Here is a 19,937-nt window from a genome sequence, read left to right on the forward strand (position 1 = left end):
GGAGGTGAGTTGGAGCTTGTCGAGGGAAATGTAAAGGAGGAAGAAGCACTCCCAGTCTCAAAAAAGTTGGGCGGAAGATCGATGTTTGCATTTGTTGTGCCTTGTTTGTTTTGTTGCCTCTTACAAACGTCATGGTGTGCCTTCACTCTTTGTACTCTGTCTTGAATCTCTTTCTTACACTGTTTGCAAGTTGCTCTGCATCCTGACCTATTAGAGAAGGTGGTTTTGATGTAAAACTGCCAAATACTGTCTTCTTGTCTTCCAGCCATTGCGTTCTTTTCAAACTGACTTATTATTATTACACAAACACAAAAAACCTACACACTTTTCATCATTAGCCTCTCTTGAACTTTTGTGACAAAATGAATCAGACCGAAGAAAGGCGACGGCATTTATAGATTACGCCGGGCAACGTGCGAAAACGAGTCACGGGCCGTTGCGACAATAATTTTCCGTCGAAAATGCGTTCGGACAAGTATTGAATCGGTTCAATCCATAGCTTGAATCTTCTCGGCAAAAATTGCAATGACTTTAAAACAGCTAATTAAGCGGATTCATCAATTGATTTAATAAAAATCAAAAAAATGATGATTTTTTTGATTAATTTAAATAAATCAGTGATTTTTAATTTTTTTAATAAAAATCAATTTTTGCCCAACACTGGTGAAACATACCCATCAGGCCGAAACCTATCCCTCGGGCTAGTTCGGCCTTCAGGGCATTATAGAGTCCGTAACGCCCTTGGTACATAAATAGCTATAGGATTTCCATTTTTGGACGAAATGATAGGGGTTTGACACATTTTTACAAAGCGCTAACGAGGCGAGTGTTCCAATAACATTTAGCCTTTACATAGAGCCCTTTTACACGAGGATACTTTTACCCGGCAACTATTGCTTCGGATACTCGTTTAACATACAGCCTTATGGAACCGTACACACAGGGATACTTTTCACAATCAGTTTCGGCAACTGAATTTCGATCAGCCGTGAGTTCCAGTCGCTCTGGCAATTTTACGACTTCCGGGGCCGATTTTCTAAGGGCCTTTATGGACCTGTTCGTTTATGGACTTGCTAATTGTGAGAACCGGGCTACTACTTTGCTGTCTTGCTACAAGTCTGCGATGAGTATCCCGCAATGTAAATGGTATCGGAGATTTCGGTCTGCCAACTGTATCCTCGTGTAAAAGAGGTCTTATTTTATAATTTTTCAGAGAAAATACCCCTGATGATCATCAGTATTTTAAGTAAAAATAATACGTTTTTTGCGCAGCAAGAATTGCTTAATAGAAGTTTGCTAAAACTGGAATGACCTGAAATTTTAAAGAAACTTCAAAACTCTTCAGAGCGATGAGGGTGGCGAATTTTTCAATTGATTTTTTGTAAACTGTTGCCCTCTGGTGTCTTTCTTCGACCGGGACAAAAGATAATCTTAATTACTTTCTTTATAGGAAATATTTTTGGGAAAACCCAGAAAAAAATGATTAGGGTTCACATTTTTGGACGAAATGATTGGGGTTCGACACATTTTTACAACGCGCTTAACGAGGCGAGTGTTCCAATAACACTTATTTTATAATTTTTCACAGAAAATACCCCTGATGATTATCAGTATTTTAAGTAAAAATAATACGTTTTTTGTACAGCAAGAATTGCTTAGTAGAAACTTTGCTAAAACTTGAACTCTTTAAAAAAAAAAAGGGTTTTCTAAAGTTCCCTGCAAACCGATGAACGAGGCGCATTTTCTAGCAAAATCAATTTTGCCATTTTTGGCTGAAAAGACCCCATTATTGTCAAAAGGAGAAAATTATCAAAAAATAGTGTTTTTATGCGTTTTTTATTAAAAACTTATAGTTCTCTGATCGGTTTTGCAGAAAATCTTAATGATTTTGGGCAAGAAACGAGAGAGAAATTTATTTTCGTTTTTGTCGCGAATTCGAGGCTGAAAAGTTTTTGTAAAATTCCTACAAAGCTATAGACTTTTTTCGCGCAAAATACATCCAGATCGTCACTTTCTTAAGTAAAACTCTAAAAATAAAGTTTTTGAGTATAAAGCAACGCAAAAAAATCAGTTAAAACTAAAAAAACACATTTTTTAAACTAGCTCTTCAGAGGAATGAAAGTGACGAGTTTTCCAAATAATTTATTATAAACTTTCGCTTATTCAGTTCGTTTTTTGATAAAAAATTATTTGATTTTTGTCCCAAATTCGAAGATGGAAAGGGATTTCGAAACTTTTTACAAAGCGACGAAGAAGGGAGTGTTCTAATAAAATTTATTTCATAATATTTCGCGAAAAATACCTAAAGATTGTCAGTATTTTTAAGAAAAACTAGAAAATAATACGTTTTTTACGTAAACAGAATTGCTTAAAAAAAACTGAAATTTTAAAGAAACTAAAAATCCTCAGAGCGATGAGGGCGATGCATTTTCCAAATTATTTTTTGTAAACTTTGGTCGGGTCGTTTTTTTTTCAAAATAATCTAAATTACTTTCGGTGAAAAACTGAAAAAAATTATTTGGTTTTTGTGCCAAATTCTAAGCTGAAAGGGGTTTTCTAAAGTTCCCTGCAAACCGATAAACCAGGCGAATTTTCCGGCAAAATCAATTTCGTCATTTTTGGCTGCAAAGCCCCCATTATTGTCAGATAAGAAGAAAATCATCAGAAAATTACATTTGTCTGCGTTTTTGTTTAAGAACTTTTAGATTTGTGATCGGTTTTTGCAAAAGCCTTAATAGTTGTCATACAGGGAAAAACATACTAAATTTAGTTTCGCTGTGTCCCGAATTCGACTCCAAAAAAAGTTTATTCAGTTCGTTTTTTGATAGAAAATTATTTGATTTTTGTCCCAAATTCGAAGCTGGAAAGCGATTTAAAACCTTTTTGCAAAGCGACGAAGGAGGCGAGTGGATGGATTTATTTCATAATTTTTCGCGAAAAATAGCTTAAGATATAGCTTAAGTATTTTTAAGTGAATCTTTAGAATTGAGCATTTTGAAAAAACAATTACTGCTGAAACTGGAAAATTCTGAAATTTTGAAGAAATGTTGAAAATATTACTGATAAATTGCCCTTAAAATAAATCTAAAAACAAGTAAAAAAAGTCCTTAACATGTTCCCAGCAAAGGAACTAAATTACTGTGCCGGTGTGTTAGGTTGGCGCAACATTGCGCTAACTCCTAAATAATAATTGAGTTACCCAGGCCTAGTGTACGTGCGTGTTTTTTCACCCTAAGTGTTTTAATCGAGAAAATCACTTACAGAATTGAGATGAAAAGAACCCAAACTCCCAATGGCTCGAGCCATTTCACGGCGTCCCAAAACATTTTTTGCCGTTTACAACCTTTAAACCGCGCTGTGCTCGCCAAAGTTCCGCATATTTTACCCAATTAATGGGCTCGAACTAAGCAGACGATAATAGCGGGTCGTAATTGAAGTACAAAGGTCATATAGAAACGGCTGCAATTGCGATAAGCAGAGCGAATTAAAAAAAAACGAAACAAAAGTGGAACTTTTCAACCTACCAAATGTTGTCGGTAAAACTGAGATACGGAAACTTCTTCAAGCTGAGAAAACTGTAAAATCGGCACTGTTCGGCTGGTTCAATCGGGGGCCACGGCATTATTTAAATTTAAAAAAATTGTCGCTTGCAGTTTACTGGTCAATTTTGGCGTTAGCCCCGAACCTGTCAAGCTGACAGCAACCACAGAGCGACTCGAGTGACGTCACAAAGAGGTAAGAGAGAAAATTTTAACCAAAAACAAGCTTAATCAACTGTTAAGTCACCGCAATAATTAAACTGAATAATTCAGACACGTTTGGATAAATTTGTTATCAATTTGCAATTCAAAATCAGTAAATACGATTTAGAAAAAAATTCATCAATACATAATAAAACAATTCCCATTGGTGTCTCATTATCTGGAACCCGACAATTTAAACAAATAATTTCCTCGATTGACTTAATAGCTCACTGCCCCCTTGAATACCCAGTACTGTCACTTTGACAAGACGAAATTGGAAATAAAAAACGTGCTTAGACACACCTGTCATTATACAGCACACTAAACAGGATCATATTTGGGCACCTGAAAAGCAACTAACTCCCATTCGTTGCTCGCTACGCTTAAGTCTATTAACCCGTTTGGGTTTTTGTGACCATTGGCCCGCATTTGTTGGACAAAATCACAACACAACGGCCCAGATGGGTGTCAAGGGCGCGCATTTATCGGATTTTTCAATTACCTGCTCGAATGGATTTTACTAAAGCAAGTCAAACGGTGCTAGAACATAAATTACGAAAAAAAAACACTTACACAGCCTTAAAGCGACATACTTTGTCGTCCAAAGCCAGATTTACGGCACACATTCTTAGGACTTATGCAGGCTCACTGCATGTTTCTTAAGCGACAATTAACTTCGATGAAAATGACCTTGTGTCGAACGGGACTCATTTCAGGGAAGTAGGTAAGCAAATGTGGTTGTCCGAACCCCACTGTTGAACTAATTCACAGAACATCCCCCCTAGGATGTTATGTGAACTAGGTAATTTATGAATATTGAGCGCAAAGTAACAGTACTGTGAGAGCTTGTTCTTGACAGGCCACCTAACGCTAATTTCCAGAACATTATGGCAGCAGGCGACTCGGACTTCTGTCATAATGACGGATTGGAATAAAAAACCGCGATAACCTGCCATATTGAAGCAACAATAACAAAAGCTCGCAAAAAAGAGAAAGTTTCGTCTATTGGCGTGAAAAACTGCAAACTTTCCCTGGTTATCGTTGCGTAAAACACTTAGTGGCATTCTAACTCACCCTGTAGGCGACGACTCGTCCTTATGGCTCACGTAGTACTTGTTCTTCTTGTGCTTGTGCTTCTGGCCCTGGGCCTTGGGAAAGAAGAACAACTTGAAGCCGCGCTTAGGCCTGTCCTGTTTCGTCGCTTTGCCTGTCATTGCCAGAAAACTTCTTACATCACCGTGCCGGACCGATCCAACACTCAACAATCCCACAAGCACAGAAACCTGAAGTTGTTTATCTAATTAATACAGTTGATCAGGTTTGGCTTGGATGGGAGAAAGTTCACTGGTCGCGGTGAGCGGAGAGCAAACGTTTAAGATGGGCGATTCTCGATTAATGTGGTTTGGGGCAATTATACACAATGGGCATTTGTTGCCCGATATTTTGACGAGCAAGCAATAAAAAGGCTTGTTTGCGGTTTGACGTCGCGATATTGCACAAAAGTGTTTACGCAGCGAAATCACTGTAGATTGCATAAAGCGACTTAACAGTGATAAGCAAATATTACCTGGAAGGAAAAAATCAACATATTAAATGTTAAAGAAGTCTATAACAACAGCAATTAACATCAAAGTGCTGCGTTCCATGTTTCTAATACTTAAGCGATTTTTTTAATGGAATGCTGTTACCACATATTCTTTAAACTCGGGCGCATTCGCCATCATCGACAGAATACAAATGTTGTTCCACAGTCTTTTATTGGAGTTTGAATTTATAACATTATCCATGAAGTATTGTGCTTTCACTAGTTGCGCTTTGTCTGACTTGACTGACTTCTACAAACGTGACTTGTTTCTCAGGATTTGTTGCGGTAAAAAATTCATGGAGAAACTGAAATTTTGCAATTAATTGCGGAATTTGAAGCGAGACCTGAGTTGTGGGATGAAAAAAAATCTGCAGGACTAATTGCTTTCCGCATATGTAATTATTTTCTTCTTATCTTAGGACAAATTAATTCCAGAATATAGGGTGATTCACAACCTTATGGACACAGAGCAGGGGCGTGTAGAGGACCTCAAAACAAGTCGAATTTCCATTTAAGTTTTTTTTCTCAAGCCCATGGTTAACAAGATACAGGGTGTTAAAGTTTCAAAAAATGTTGGCATTTTCTCTTTAACTTCTACAGTTGATGAGATATTTTGCTCAAATTTTTTACGTAGGCTAATGTTTAGACCCTTTACCTGTAGGTAAGGCGACTGGTTGTGAAGATCTACAGGGTCTTTTTTTTCTGGAGGCATCCCCCTTTTACCCCCCGAGCTTTTTGGTGGTACGCCACTGGCTTCGACCGAACACATTTTCGCATTTGTTGTTCAATTTAAGAATGTACTAATCTCTTGCAGTTTTTTCGTATCTGTCTTCATTTTCGAGTTATTTGCACAAATATCAGACCATGTAGGGTTCCTAGGTGATTTTCGATGAATTTTTTTTGCGTCCTTCTGTTCACATTTTTTTGTGAAAAAAATTGATTTCATAATAAGTTGCAATATTCGTTACATTTTTGTGTATTTTTCTTTGGATTAGCTTACAGCCGGTAAACCTCAATTATTGTAAATAACATAAATTAAAGTAAAAAAAAATAAATTTTAAAGTTTAGTTTAATTTCAACATGCACTTAAAGCTTTCAGAGAAAAATGTGAACAAAAGACCAAAAAAAAATGTAAAAAATTTATAGAAAATCACCCAGAAACCCTACATCGACTTAAATTTGTGCAAATAACTCGAAAACGGAGACAGATAAGCAAAAGTTGCAAGAGATCAGAAAATTCTTAAATTGAACAGCGAAGGCAAAAATGTGTTCGGTCGAAGTCAGTGGCGCACCACAAAAAACCTCGGGGGGTAAAAGGGGGTATGCCTCTAGGAAACAGAACACCCTGTAGATTTTCACAATTTCCCAACCAGTCGCTTTACCTAAAAATTTGAGCAAAATATCTCATAAACTGTAGGAGTTAAAGAGAAAATGCCAACATTTTTAGAACTTTAACACCCTGTACCTTGTTAACCATGGGCCTAAAAAAAAACTTAAATGGAAACTCGATTTGTTTTGGGGTGACTGAAACGAGTACGGAAAAGTCTGTGGAGATAAAAAAAAAATGTTGCGCTGCTTAGGTATCTAGTGCACACGAGTCGCGCAACATTTGTAGCACCGAGACAATGTTGCGTATACAAAAGTAGCGGGCAACTGGCCGTCTAGTGAACACAGCACGGCAACAAATGTAGCGCAACAATCGACTTGTGGTACAAAAGTATCAAGTGGACCCGTAGCTTTAGGGCAGTAAAATGTGAACATTTCTTGCCTATCTTCTATTTTCATCCTAATCACTGATTATAATTCATCTTATCGCTTAATTAAAAAATACAGACAACAAGTCGATTGTTGCGCTACATTTGTTGCCGTGCTGTGTTTACTAGACAGCGAGTTGCAAGCTACTTTTGTATACGCAACATTGTATCATGTATCTGTGCTACAAATGTTGCGCGACTCGTGTCCACTAGAATACCTAAGCAGCGCAACAATTTTGTATCTCCACAGACTTTTCCGTACTCGTTCCAGTCAATCACTTTCGGTTTGAAATTGTCGAGAAAACTTGTTGCTGCTCTAATTGTACTTTCAACCATAAAAGAAGAAGAACTGAACTAGGGGCTAAACAATTAATAAAGTAATTACATTTCCTCGATTTTACAAAAACCTTTTACGTGTGTCTGCAGCAGAATTTGATTATACAGGGTGATTCACAACCTTATGGACACAGAGCAGGGGCGCGTAGGTAAGGCGACTGGTTGTGAAAATCTACAGGGTGTTCTTTTTCCTAGAGGCATACCCTCTTTTAACCCCGAGATTTTTTGTGATGCGCCACTGACTTCGACCGAACACATTTTTGCATTTGTTGTTCCATTTAAGAATTTTCTGATCTCTTGCAGTTTTTTCGTATCTGTCTTCGTTTTCGAGTTATTTGCACAAATATAAGTCCATATAGGGTTTCTAGGTGATTTTCTATCATTTTATATATATATATATATTGTAACGGAAATGGCCTGGGGTACTCACGTTTGGAATGGGGGATGGAAATTCATGGTGTTTCAGTAAATGGGAGCCCCATTTGGGCCCCATTTACTGTCAAATATGACACTGACAAGCGGGAAGTTTCGCACCTGTTCTGGAGATTTCTAGAACTATCTGGAATACCTGGAGAAAAGGATATAAGCGACGACGAGAACCAGACCAGGGGGGAGTGAAGTGACAGGAGCGACCGGGTGCAGAAGAAGTTAAACCCGCGAGTCGGAAATCCGTATTTTCCGTGTGTTATTGTTATCGTTTGTGAAGTTGACATTAATTTTAGAAGTTAGTTTGTTCCTGTTCCGTAGTTAAAGTTGTACCGAGTGGAATAAAAGTTGTAAGTTGAAGAAAGAATTTGATACTCGGCCATCCACGGTACAATATATTTTGTTGCGTCCTTTTCGTTCCGTCGTTTTTTTTACTTTAATTTCATTTTCAATAATTGAGATTTATCGGCTGTCTCCAGAGTTAATCCAAATAAAAATATACATAAATGTAACGAATAGTTCAATTTATTATGAAATTAATTTCTTTCACAAAAAAATGTGAACAAAAGGAAACAAAAAAATTATAAGAAAATTCATGGAAAATCACCCAGGAACCCTACATGGACTTATATTTGTGCAAATAACTCGAAAACGAAGACAGATACTAAAAAACTGCAAATATTCCGCAACTAATTTCAATGTTTCATCCGTTAACCACTTCTCCATTGTAAAATTTGTACTGCAACAAATCCTGAGAAACAAGCCACGTTTGTTTCGTATGAAACACAAGCGCAAAAAGAAAACATCTGTGTCCACTTAAATGCTCTCGGGCATCAAGTGGTGTATAGCCGCAACACGAATTTTGTTGCGATACACATTTAATTTGCCCTGTCGACAGGAAACACGAGTTTCCAGCATGTCGCGATACTAAAGTATTCAGTGGACCCGTACCTACAATGAAAACAAGGCAGGATAGGATATTCATCGGTCGAAAACTCGATTTTCGTGCGCACATGACGTCACTGGTTAGCACTTTGGTAAAGTGAACAGCTGATCCCATTTAAAATGCATGTAACCTAGACAGATTTTCCTTGAATTTAAAACGCAATAGTTCAAAAGTGGAAAGTGAGATGAGGATATGGTTTGCAGTGTTGTATAGCTCAATGCTTTCAAAATCGCGTTTGGGACCTGATTTAGGCTTATTGCGAAGAAAAATACCCTAAAGAAGTCTACAAAATCTCTGATTTTCATCATTTTAGCTTGCAGTGTTGCCAGAGTGTCATTCGTGAAATCGGGTAGAGCCAAACGAAACAATGAATTCATTGTATCATTCAATGAATCCATTCTGTATCATTGAATGAATTCATTGGATCATGGGGCGAATGCGTTTCGGCATCTTGTAGACAAACAATTGAGAATTTCGCGTTTGGTAGTTGGAAAGTGTACTGTAGATTGTTTGCTACTTTTAAGTGTCGGTTCAGAAATATAAAAAATGCGGTGTGTAGTTTACGGTTGCATTAGTAATACGAGAGTTAAATCTCCGAAATAAAATCTCCGCATTTCAAAAATGATGATTATGAGACATGAGAGGAATTTGCAATTCGAACTTATAGGGCATTTACCAAAAACAAACGCTATAGTTTATTGCACATCTGGCAACTGTGCTAGTCTACAAAATAAATAAATTTTTGTTATTTTCATTTTCAAGTTTAAAACCTGCTGCAAAGCAGTTTGTAATTATAACAGATTTATAAAAAAATTATTAAATGTGACGGATACTAAATAAGCTATATTTAATCACATTTAGCAGACAGGAAAAAATCACGACACGCAGTGACTTCCACTGACGTCACGCAATTCGACGCAATATCCTACCTTGTATTCACTGCTATGATTCACTGTATCATGGAACCACAGACTACATACTATGGCATGGAACATGGAACATGGAACAAGAGTTTGTTGCGTTCGTTTGGGTTTGGATTAAACAAACAAGATTCATGCCATAAATTAACTTACCAAAAGGACAGCAATCTGGACATTTACTGAACATTATCAGGAAGCACTAATTAGGGCAAATAAAACATTAAATTTGCGCGAAATATTACGATAATCCTAAACAACAAAACCTATGACAGCTCAAAAAGTTAAACGGCCCTTTTGCCATGCAGTGTGGACAACGTGATAATAGTCACAGCTTAGTCACATTAGGGTGGCAACCCTCCGCATAAGTGACTGAGGCTGACAACTTCAAGGTGGGCAACATAGATAAAGACCAGTAAGTATGCCAAAACTGCAGAATCTAGATTTAGATGACAGCCTGCACAGAACATCCCCCCTTATTTTGGGGGATATTTGTGACAGCCTGCTGGCGTTCATCTGCTGACGCTTTAACGTCACCTATCAACTTTGTAAAAGTATCTTCAAATCTCGGTTTGATTCAATAACTTCAAAACAATGAAGCGAAAAATGCCGAAAAAAAATCCTGAGAAGTCCAGTGAAGATGAGAACGGAGTGGAGCATGAAGAGGCGGAGTCCCAAACGAAGAGTGGAAGGCGATCCAAAAGAAATACTGATCAAAATCAAGAAGAAAACGACCTGAACCTAAAGGTTGTTAATGGTTTCTTTGCTTCCGATAACACCGGATTAAAAAAAAACAGATTTATTGCATGTTTTGCGTCTTGTTGGAACCATAGACCACATCAAAGGAAATCTATCAATGCTGGCGTCAAAATGCCAGACCTTCCCATAGGTTGAACGCTAATTCTGGCGGGAAATTTAAAATCTAACATTAAATTGGGTTTGTATTATTTACTTGTTTCACTTGCAGGCGGACTCGTCTGAAGACGAAGAACCCGAATTAGAAGCATCAAAGAAAAATGGCAAACGCAAATCGGCTGGCGGCAAAACCAAAGGCCGAAAGTCCAAGTTTGCTTCGGCAAAAAGCGAAGAGGTACTGTTTGTTTTGTGAATAATAGTGTAAATGGAAGCTCTTGCTACATGTGACTGTTTTAAGCATTTGTCTGAAGATGAAGACGGACATCCAGAGCCTGCCAAGGAGAATGGCAATAAGAAATCGTCGGGACGTAAAAGCAAAACAGTGCATTCCAAGGCCGAGCTACAGGTACAGCTGTAAAGCCCATGTCCCATGTATCCGTTTATACGAAACTGTTTCTATTGGTTGGAAATGTGTCAGTTCGTCCGACGACGGGCGAATTGACAGATCTCCAACCAATAGAAACACCTTAGTATCATCGTATAAACGAATACATGGGACATGAGCTTAAGTTCCAGGATTCGAAGCTGTTCTAAAATCCTTGCTACTTTCAGAGCCCCACTGACGAAACTGATCCGCTGGGCGACGATAGTGACGACGCAGAATATGAGGTACGGTTGCTGATTGGTTTCAATCCAGTTCACTACCAATAGGCTCCTCGCTAGGTGGAAGCCGTCTTGGACGAGAAAATTGTGAAAGGGCTACGCCACTACCTGATTAGATGGAAGGGGTATACGGAGGAGAGCGACACATGGGAACCAGAAAGCACTCTGGAGTGCAAAGAGCTGATAAAAGCTTACAAGGCGAAGAAGAACAAAAAGAACGACAAGAAACAACGGACAAAGTCCAAAACAGAAATCCCAGCAGAGAAGAGTTGGAATGAAAATGATGATTTTGAGGTGCAAACTACTTGTGACACGTTGTAGAGTAGTTATATCTTTTTTATTATCAGGTGGATCGTATTATTGACGTATACTTCCATAAAAACGGCAAGCGGGACTTCTTGGTGTCCTGGAAAGGCTACCCGGCATCGGACAACTCTTGGGAACCGGAAGACAACATGGATTGCAAAGATCTGATCGCCAAATACATGGAGAAAGTGGAACGCGCGAAACAATACGAGGCAAGTCGCAAACACCGCCATTCATTACATGGATGGAGCTAACTTTGGAATTTTCAGAGTAAGGAAGGCAAGCTGCGGGTCAACCCCAAGCCTGTTAAGCGGCTGGCGTTCAACATGCACGAGAACAGCAGGCGTCTGAGCAAGAGGCAAAGAGGCAAGGACAGGTGGGTAGCCTATGAAAAGCTTCGCGCGCTCTAAATTGAGGTATTTCTCAGGGTCCATTACTTCGATACAGAATAAAACCACCTTCTCATCTGCTGAAGTTTTCCATCAAAGACGGACGCATCTAAATAACTTTAGTTCTGCGATTCGAAGACAATGTTCATCTAGTGTGTACCATGTATGAGGCACAAAAATATCTGAAAGTTTATATGTAACGTTTGTAAGGGTTAGAGTGGAAATTGGTTTCCTACAGCCGTGGAAGGAGTAGCTACTGTTAAACTCAATTCGTATGTCTTGAATTTGCATACTGTTTAGTTTTGACCACTTTCTTCGTCACCCACGGCTATAACCAAACCATTTTGGGTTGAAATGTCGTTGACATTATTAGAAAAATTGAAGTTTTGTACGTGATTTTTTCCATGTAATTTGGTTTCTTCCAATAAAAAGGCTTTATTTCGACTTAAGCAAATCTATAAGTAAGAAGCGCAACCCAGCGGAAACAAGCTGGGACTCTCTGTCAGGTCCTCCTCTGATGACTCAGCTTCGACATCAGCAGCAACTTCAGTTTCCTCAAGCGCTTTATTTCGGCTTTTGCCCCGCTTGTTCCCTTCAGCATCCTGCCCAGCTTCCTCCGCTCCAACGTCCTCCTTGTCCAGCGCAGCAGTTTCGACTGCTTTGCTGTCGATTTGTATATCACTGTCCGCAGCTGAAACTTCCTGTTTGCCAAAGATGCTGGCTGACTTCAGTTTGGATAAATACTGAAACTCTGTCGAGTGTTTGCCAGTTTCGTCCTCTTGATCCAGCTGGCGACTGTCCAACATGAAGTTGTTGAAGCGTTCCTGAATAAGGGTGGAGCCCAGCTCCTCATAATCCTGTTTAGATACCAAATTGTTGCGAAAGTCGTGCGTCCTCAAGAGGGCGCTGCCCCCTTTCCAGGGGTAAGTGATGGGGTCGGCGTGCTGGAACAGCCCTAGTTGCCAAGCATCTGGTAGTAGGGAGCGCAGCTCCGCATACATTCGCTCTTTAAAGCCGGGAAACTTGCAGTTTCCGCCCACCATAATGATGTTCTTCGCCAGAGACTGCCGGTGCTCTTTGGGACTGGACATTATGGACTTAACCACCGCCTCTGCAATGCCCATGCTTTTCATCCCGATATCCGACGGATGGAAGAGGATTTCAGGCACAACAAACCGCTCGTTGTTCAGTCTGAGGACTTGATAGCTCTCCTCAACTTCGCTCGGGTTCTCCGGTTTGGTTTCCTGGATGTAACCGCGACGAATCACATTGAAATCAGGCAATACATAGTTCTTCACGATAGAGTTCGACCCGAAAGGCTTAGAGGCCTCGGCCAGCTCCTTTTTCACATCGGCGCACACATAGCCGGTGTCTTCTTTCACTTGATTGATCACATAAGTCTCTTCCATGACGTTGTACTGTCTGTAGGAAATAATGTCCTTTAAGTGATTGGTCAGGAGCTTGCCCCCAACATTCACCCGCCGCACGCCCCTAAGGAATTTGCTTCCCCTAACGTAAGGCACAATGTGAGTAAAGCTGAATCCAGAGTCCATCACTAAGCAGGCGTCGCTTTTTGTCAGCTTATTGTGCTTAGCATAGTTCAAGTAAGCCAGATCGGTGGGCGTGCATCGGAACAAGCTAGACACTTCGTACTCCTCAAAAAACACCTCATCCATGCAGTCCTGGATCGACTTGAAGTTAAACAAAGGCTGCGTTATCACCACCGGGTTCTCGTCGATTGTGCACACGCTCCTGCTAAACACATGGTCCCACACGGGCTTTTGCACCTCCCACCGCGTAATGTACCCCTTTTCGCACGGCAGCAGGAAATAGAGCCCCGAACAGTCGCGGCACTCCTCAATCTGCTTGCCCACAAACAACCGCTTCTTTTCCGACTTGGCTTTCATGATACAGTTGGGGACCACTTGGGGCTCCTCCTCAGTGGTGAAGCCCACTTTAATGGTATAGGCGCCATTGTCGACCACTAGGGCTCGGAAGGCTGGCGCTTTTATAGGTTTTGGTGCTACTTCTTTCGTACTACCTCCACTGCTGCGCCGTCTTTTGAGCGTTCGGCCCGACTTCGGCTCCCAATCACCCATACTTTTCACACCCTAAACTCGGAGACTTGTCTCTGCTAAACTAGTTGTTTTCAAAACAAACCAGACATTTATGCAGAGACTTGTTTCTGTTTTTTGTTTTGATTATTGACGCATAACCTCAAATTTGTTGGTTTATGCGACAGATGAGTAATCGCCATGGATGCCAAGCGTTTGGAAAATTCCCGATCCCGCACTAATGTTGGTTTCGACATGCAGCAATTGTAGTAACGGCAATTTACCTGAATTTAATGCGAAAAGTCGGTTTTGAGTCAAATCGCGATGTTGCGTTATTAAATCTACGAGGTGATCATGTGTGGTAAATGTCGGTGTTCTTTTTAATTATCCCTTAAAGTACTTAAAATAATGTACATTCAGCGAAAAAGAAATGTATGTATTTAAATGGTGATAGTCTGATGGTACTTAAATTTTCAGAAAAAACACTTACGAACTTTTAAAAATCATGTCCAAACGACCCGGTATTTATGGATAATAATGCGATTACCCAGTGCTACTGTGCAAACTGTTAAATATTGTTTTAAGAACTAACAATCGACGATTCGACACACAAAATTTGGCCTATGACCCACCGTAATAGTTTTTGCAAAATTTTGAGACCTATTTCAAATATCATGATTGATTGCGGTTATCTCCAACACGTCTTCTTCCCATTTTGGGCGGAGTTGCATGGAATGTTATACTTTGCGGTCAGATACCGGTGATAAATTGGACTTCAAATTCCAATGTTGCCACTTATTTTGCCCATGCATAATCAATTATACTTGCACTTTCCGAGAAGAGACATTTCCTTTAAATAATGCCAATGTTTAAGGAAATATGTTCCTAAGAAGAAAATATGATCAAATATATAAATCAAAATCAAATAAATGAGTTAAAAATTAACAATAAACCTACACTAACCCAAATTCAACGCATCTTTAAACCTTACAACATTAATAGTGAATAGTGAGTAGTATGTGCTTCAAACTTAATTAAACTTACATGCTTACAGCACTCACACGAAAGTATACTATTCCATTTGCTTATAACCATTTTGTGTAGTCTGGCAACTCTGCACAAACTATGGCGTAAATATGGACACAATATGGAATTTTATTAAAATTTGTAAATGTTTTCTAGCATGATTCTATTGACCATCCGCAGTTTTTCTTCGCGGAATGTGCCTTATTTTCAGTGCAGTTTAAGGGAAAATTAAAAAGAACCTGAAATCCGCCAGATATAAAGTACATGGTCACCGAACGCTTCAAATTAAGCAGTTTCAAGGAAAACAATTCCTGGAATGTTCATAAATTAAGTCCAAAAACACATTCATAACTCCATATGTAACATTAGCGCTAAGATGCATAATAATTGTGTTTTTCGCAAAAGTTCGAGCATCTTTTTTAACGTCACTAATTGATTGAGATTATCTATCGCGTCGAAACTCAGATAGCAGACTATTCGCGAGTTCAACTATCGATTGTGGCGCTGCGAAACGTCAAATTACTCGTTGTCGAGCTATATAAGTCTTGTTCTATGATGTCGAGTGACAGTTCAGACTTGTTTATTTATCGGAGTTGATGATATCTATAACATGAAACAATACTTACACGCGTTTCGATCTATTTCTTCAAAAGCTTGCAAAAGTTGATAGAACAAAACAAATCAGAATCAGATATAAACACCAATCTGACACCAATGTCAACAAAACAAGTATCAAATTACTTCTTAACTTTTAGTCACAATTTTAGCCACCTGGGGGCGTCTGGACTTTTGAACTCACGAATACTTGCACGCTTGACGTTCTGTTTCTTTTTCTTTAAAACAGCGTTACTCAAAGTGTGCGCCCCAAAGCCTACGGTAGGGCTCCACCGATAATAAAATTAATACATGTATTAAATCGGAGTCTATAAGAAAACCTAAGATAAAAATAAACTACCAAAAAAAAAACCTACTTCTATATTTTACGGGTATATAATAATACAGGGTGATTCACGTAGCTCTTTCGATAGAAACATTATTATTTCCCGAAATCTTATTAATATGAAATTTGGTAGGCACCATAATCGGCTGCTGCAAGTCCAAATATAGTATTCCCAAAATGACGGCACTTCATTACGAAATTACCGGAAATCGACGCCATCTTCGGTTTGTTAAATGGAAAGTTTTTTCGATTTTATATTTGGATTCAGCCTTAAATTGTGAGTTCAGAATGTCCATTAGTCAACACTCATCTGTCACAGTTTTTGACTTACGCAATAAATGTGACATATGTCAAAAACTATGACAGATAAGTGTTCACAAATACAAAATATGAAATCAAAATAGGGACTTTAAATTTAAAAAGCCAAGATATCGTCGATTTTCGATGTTTCCGGAAGCGTAGCCAATTTGCAAAAAACTATATTCTGACTTGCGGCAGCCGATTATGGCTGCCTATCAATTTTCATTTCATTCCAAAAAACCTTTTTTATTGTACGCATATTAATAAAGAATACACATATAACTTGTTTTGTTTTCAGTTTAGTTAGGGTTTAGGGCTCCGTTAAAAATTTAGTTTTTTAAAAGAGTTGCGTCACCAAAAAAATTTGAGAACCGAAACTTGATTAAATACCAATGTCAATAAAACATCTGTCAAATTACTAGTAAACTTGTAGCTATAATTTTAGCCACCAGGTGGCGCTGGTTGGACTTTTGGATTCGCAAACTTGTCTCCCTCGGAAATTCAACAGAATGCTGCCACGTATTTTTGAGTTATTTTTCCTTCTTTTTGAATTGAATTTTGAGTGTTTTAAAAAATGAATAACCTGAAAAAACCTAAATAACTTAAACCGCCCCATATGGAATGAGTCTACATGCAAGGTACCCAAGAAAACAATTTTCAACAATGCTCAAAATCGTGATTTTTCTCAAACTTTTGTTTTGTGTTTGAGTGTTTTTTGGCTTAATTTATGGACAATCCAGGAGTTTCTTCCACTGAAACTGCTTAATTTGAAGTGTTCTTCAAGGTAAAAAAAATCTAAAAATTCAGAGGCACTCAAACTAGGCCTGGGTAACACTGTGTTGAGTTGCGCTTTTGAGTTAAACTCACCCCGCCGCACCACGAACTGCGCTTGTGGAAGACATCATCCACCAATTCATAGGTGGCACCACCCACTCTGGTTACTTCATTATCATCACATTTAACCTCATTCAAGATGGCAGACTTCGAATTGCAAGTTCGTGAAGGCAGGAAAATTACCATGTGATTTATGATTCCCGCATTATCGGCAGAGATTATATTAGGTATTATGTAATTATAACGCTGCCTGTGCGATTGTGGAATTTCGAAGCCACAAGTTCTATACGAGTTTACTGCAGGCTAATCTGAGCCAGTGAGTTACTGCGCCAGTGCGTTGGGTTGGCGCACCAAGCCATTTGCGCAGCACTACGCCAACTCATGAAAATTCACTGAGTTACCCAGGCCGAACTTAAACTAGACAAGGACACAAAGCAGCGATCAAACTTCTGTTAAAAATCTGTATATTTTGGTGAAAAATACGCAAAAGCATTTCGTTTGTTTTTTAGTAAAATTTAACTCCGCCTATCACACTCCTGGTTAGAAAGCCGTAAGAATCATATGTTAACAAAAACCCTGTCGTTGTCCTTAACGCAATAGTAATCAAGCTCCTTCGTCTCGTCGTCTAGAGGAATTTCAAATTGATTTTCCTCCAAACAGACCAATGCGGGCAGGTCTTCGAGTTTAAACAATTTTTGCACTAAAATTCGCAGTTTCTGGACCAACATGAAGGGCGACACCTTTTTACTGACCTCTCGGCCCTTGTGGACGAGGTTCAGGCCTATGAGTGAATTTTTTAGTTTACTGTTGTCCTCGATTTTGAGTTCGGCGTGCTCGAGCTCCCCATACACTTTAAAACACAACTGAAATAGCACAACGGGCCCAACTTACAACAAAAGTGGTACTCACTGTGCACCAGGTCCAAGTAGCGGTTGTGTTCCTTAAGAAAATCAGTCTCTTTGGGCGTGTTCTTCACCCTCAGCCACTCCAAGCCGTACTTTTTCAAGTAGTCGTATTCGCAACCTCGCCGGAATTCGCCACTTATCCGAAGATCGCCAATTAGGTTTCTGCCGTTATGCACCTGGAACCTTACTAATGCAGTTGCAGCCGGCTTTAGTCGGTTTGTTACCTTTAGAGAGGCGATTTTGGCCACAACCAGCGCAATGACAGTGTCGGGGTTTTCGCTGGTTAGAATCGGGTTGTTCGAGAAGCGCAGCCCTTCTAAGTTTGGCAGTCTATTCAGCTCACTCACTGAGGTCCACTGAAAAACCAGCGAAATTAAATCAATATGCGATAGTTGTCGTCGTACGGAGTAGACATCCCACAGAAGAAAACAGAATCGCCCTTAACCGACAAGGGCAACTGCTGAAAGAAGCCTTACTGAAGCGCAGGAACCAGAAATGGGAAAACCGCTCGAGAGAGTTGAATCCTGAGGACCAAAGCATATGAAGTATGCAAAAGGCCCTAAGAAGAGAAGGTTTCCACGGAACTCAAGGTTTGGTATTTACAGATGGCGACAAAGCTGAGGCATTTGCCTAAGCAATCGAGAGTGTGGCCAGGGTAAACCACCACCCAATGGCAGTTGCGCAGTGGATCTTGGAACAACACAGAAAGTACTGGGAGGAGACACCGCGACTTCATAGCAGTTGGTGGGACCTCCACAGCCAGTACGTAAAAATGAACTGCTAGGTCTCAGCAGGCAAAAAATAAGGAGGATAGTGGCCTTTTTAACAGGACACGCCCCCTGCAAAAAACACCTCTTCAGGATGGGACTGAACGATCAACCGACCTGCAGGGGTTGCAAATTAGAGGACGAAACTACTCTGCATGTTATGTGTCACTGCCCGCCATATGCAACAGCTAGACGAAGACTCCTGGGAGGGCATGAAATTCCACCAGACCAGATCATGCGAACTCCCCTCAAGATTCTTCTGGAATTCATTGAATATACAGGGATAATGAGGGAGTAAAATTACGAGGGCACAATAGGACAGAAATGACCGCGGTGCAAGGTCAAACACCACCTCGGCGGTAAGGAAAGGGTTTTAGTGGGTAAACAGCTTAGCTGGAGTTCCACACAACCCAGAGCGACAGACCACCAGCTCTGGGAGTGCATAAAAGAGCATTTTCCAAACCTTACCGAAAAAAAAAACCACCACCCAAACGATGACCTACACCACGAAGCAACTGTCAGAAGAACAGTAAATAAGCTTCGGAGTGAAAGGCCAGGCAGCCACCTCCCCCCAACTTCGCCAGCAGAAGTTGCAGCCATCATCAGAAAAACCAAAGCTAAGAAAGCCCCTGGAAGAGATGGACTCACCAACAAAATGCTGAGGAACCTGCCGAGAAAGGGACTGGTAGCTGTCGCTAACTTGATTAATGCTATTTTCATGACTGGTCATTTCCCAAGCATCTGGAAGCACTCGGAAGTCATCATGCTCCCGAAGCCCAAGAAAAACAGGATTTTCCCCCAAAACTACAGGCCTATCAGCCTGTTGCCCCCTCTCAGTAAAGTAGCCGAAAGGGCTATACTGAGGAGACTTAAGGAGGAAACGAGCGAGCCTGACTTGCTTCCGCTAGAACAGTTTGGATCCCGAGGGAAGCATTCCACGGAACTTCAGCTGCTCACGATAGTAGAAAGATGCACCAAAGAAATGAATCAGTACCGAACGACTGGAATACTCACACTGGATGTCGAAAGAGTGTTCGACAGGGTGTGGAGAGACGGTCTCATCTATAAGATGATGGAAATAGGTATTAACAAGAACCTGTGCCAGTTAATAGACAGTTATATTTGCAGAAGGAGCTTCAGCGTCAAAGTTGGAGGTCACCGGTCAGAAACCAGAAGCACTGAGGCAGGAGT

The 19,937-nt window shown here is 40.0% G+C and overlaps 4 protein-coding genes across 6 annotated transcripts in view; 1 reads left to right on the top strand and 3 right to left on the bottom strand.

The window, feature by feature from the left end:
* The window catches only part of LOC109537679, a 15,741-nt gene extending 5,753 nt beyond the window's left edge, over window positions 1-9,988 (bottom strand). The window contains exons 1-3 of one of the 3 annotated variants that reach the window (XM_048669870.1): window positions 5,984-6,112; window positions 5,432-5,578; window positions 4,818-5,026 (exon numbers count right to left, since the gene is read on the bottom strand). In XM_048669870.1, coding sequence (XP_048525827.1) covers window positions 4,818-5,026; window positions 5,432-5,578; window positions 5,984-6,097 — 470 coding nt within the window. In that variant the 5' untranslated portion in view covers window positions 6,098-6,112. Of the gene's footprint in view, window positions 1-4,817; window positions 5,027-5,310; window positions 5,347-5,431; window positions 5,579-5,983; window positions 6,113-9,863 lie in introns of those variants that run through there. The other 2 variants (XM_019904518.2, XM_048669871.1) reach the window with 2 other exon arrangements.
* Window positions 9,989-10,146: 158 nt separating this feature from the next.
* On the top strand, window positions 10,147-12,369 carry LOC109537678 (chromobox protein homolog 5). The gene is made up of 8 exons (XM_019904515.2): window positions 10,147-10,454; window positions 10,675-10,797; window positions 10,861-10,968; window positions 11,175-11,231; window positions 11,286-11,519; window positions 11,573-11,743; window positions 11,801-11,907; window positions 11,959-12,369. Exons 1-8 carry the CDS (start codon window positions 10,302-10,304, stop codon window positions 11,981-11,983), a joined length of 978 nt encoding a protein of 325 aa, XP_019760074.1. The 5' UTR covers window positions 10,147-10,301; the 3' UTR covers window positions 11,984-12,369.
* LOC109537677 (actin-related protein 6) lies at window positions 12,305-14,697 on the bottom strand. Its single transcript, XM_019904513.2, has 2 exons — window positions 14,465-14,697; window positions 12,305-14,258 (listed from the first exon to the last, which is right to left on the bottom strand). The coding sequence occupies exon 2, from the start codon at window positions 14,017-14,019 to the stop codon at window positions 12,376-12,378; it is 1,644 nt and encodes a 547-aa protein (XP_019760072.2). The 5' UTR covers window positions 14,020-14,258; window positions 14,465-14,697; the 3' UTR covers window positions 12,305-12,375.
* A 2,824-nt stretch (window positions 14,698-17,521) lies between these two features.
* LOC109537672 (tubulin-specific chaperone E) overlaps window positions 17,522-19,937 on the bottom strand; it is a 4,875-nt gene continuing 2,459 nt past the window's right edge. Inside the window, exons 4-6 of the mRNA XM_019904508.2 lie at window positions 18,204-18,335; window positions 17,984-18,155; window positions 17,522-17,924 (exon numbers count right to left, since the gene is read on the bottom strand). Coding sequence (XP_019760067.1) covers window positions 17,632-17,924; window positions 17,984-18,155; window positions 18,204-18,335 — 597 coding nt within the window. The 3' untranslated portion in view covers window positions 17,522-17,631. The remainder of the gene's footprint in view (window positions 17,925-17,983; window positions 18,156-18,203; window positions 18,336-19,937) is intronic.

Source organism: Dendroctonus ponderosae, unplaced genomic scaffold (assembly GCF_020466585.1).
Source record: "Dendroctonus ponderosae isolate FM_Combo_2020 unplaced genomic scaffold, Dpon_F_20191213v2 Dpon_F_20191213_9, whole genome shotgun sequence".
Lineage (NCBI taxonomy): Eukaryota > Metazoa > Arthropoda > Insecta > Coleoptera > Curculionidae > Dendroctonus > Dendroctonus ponderosae.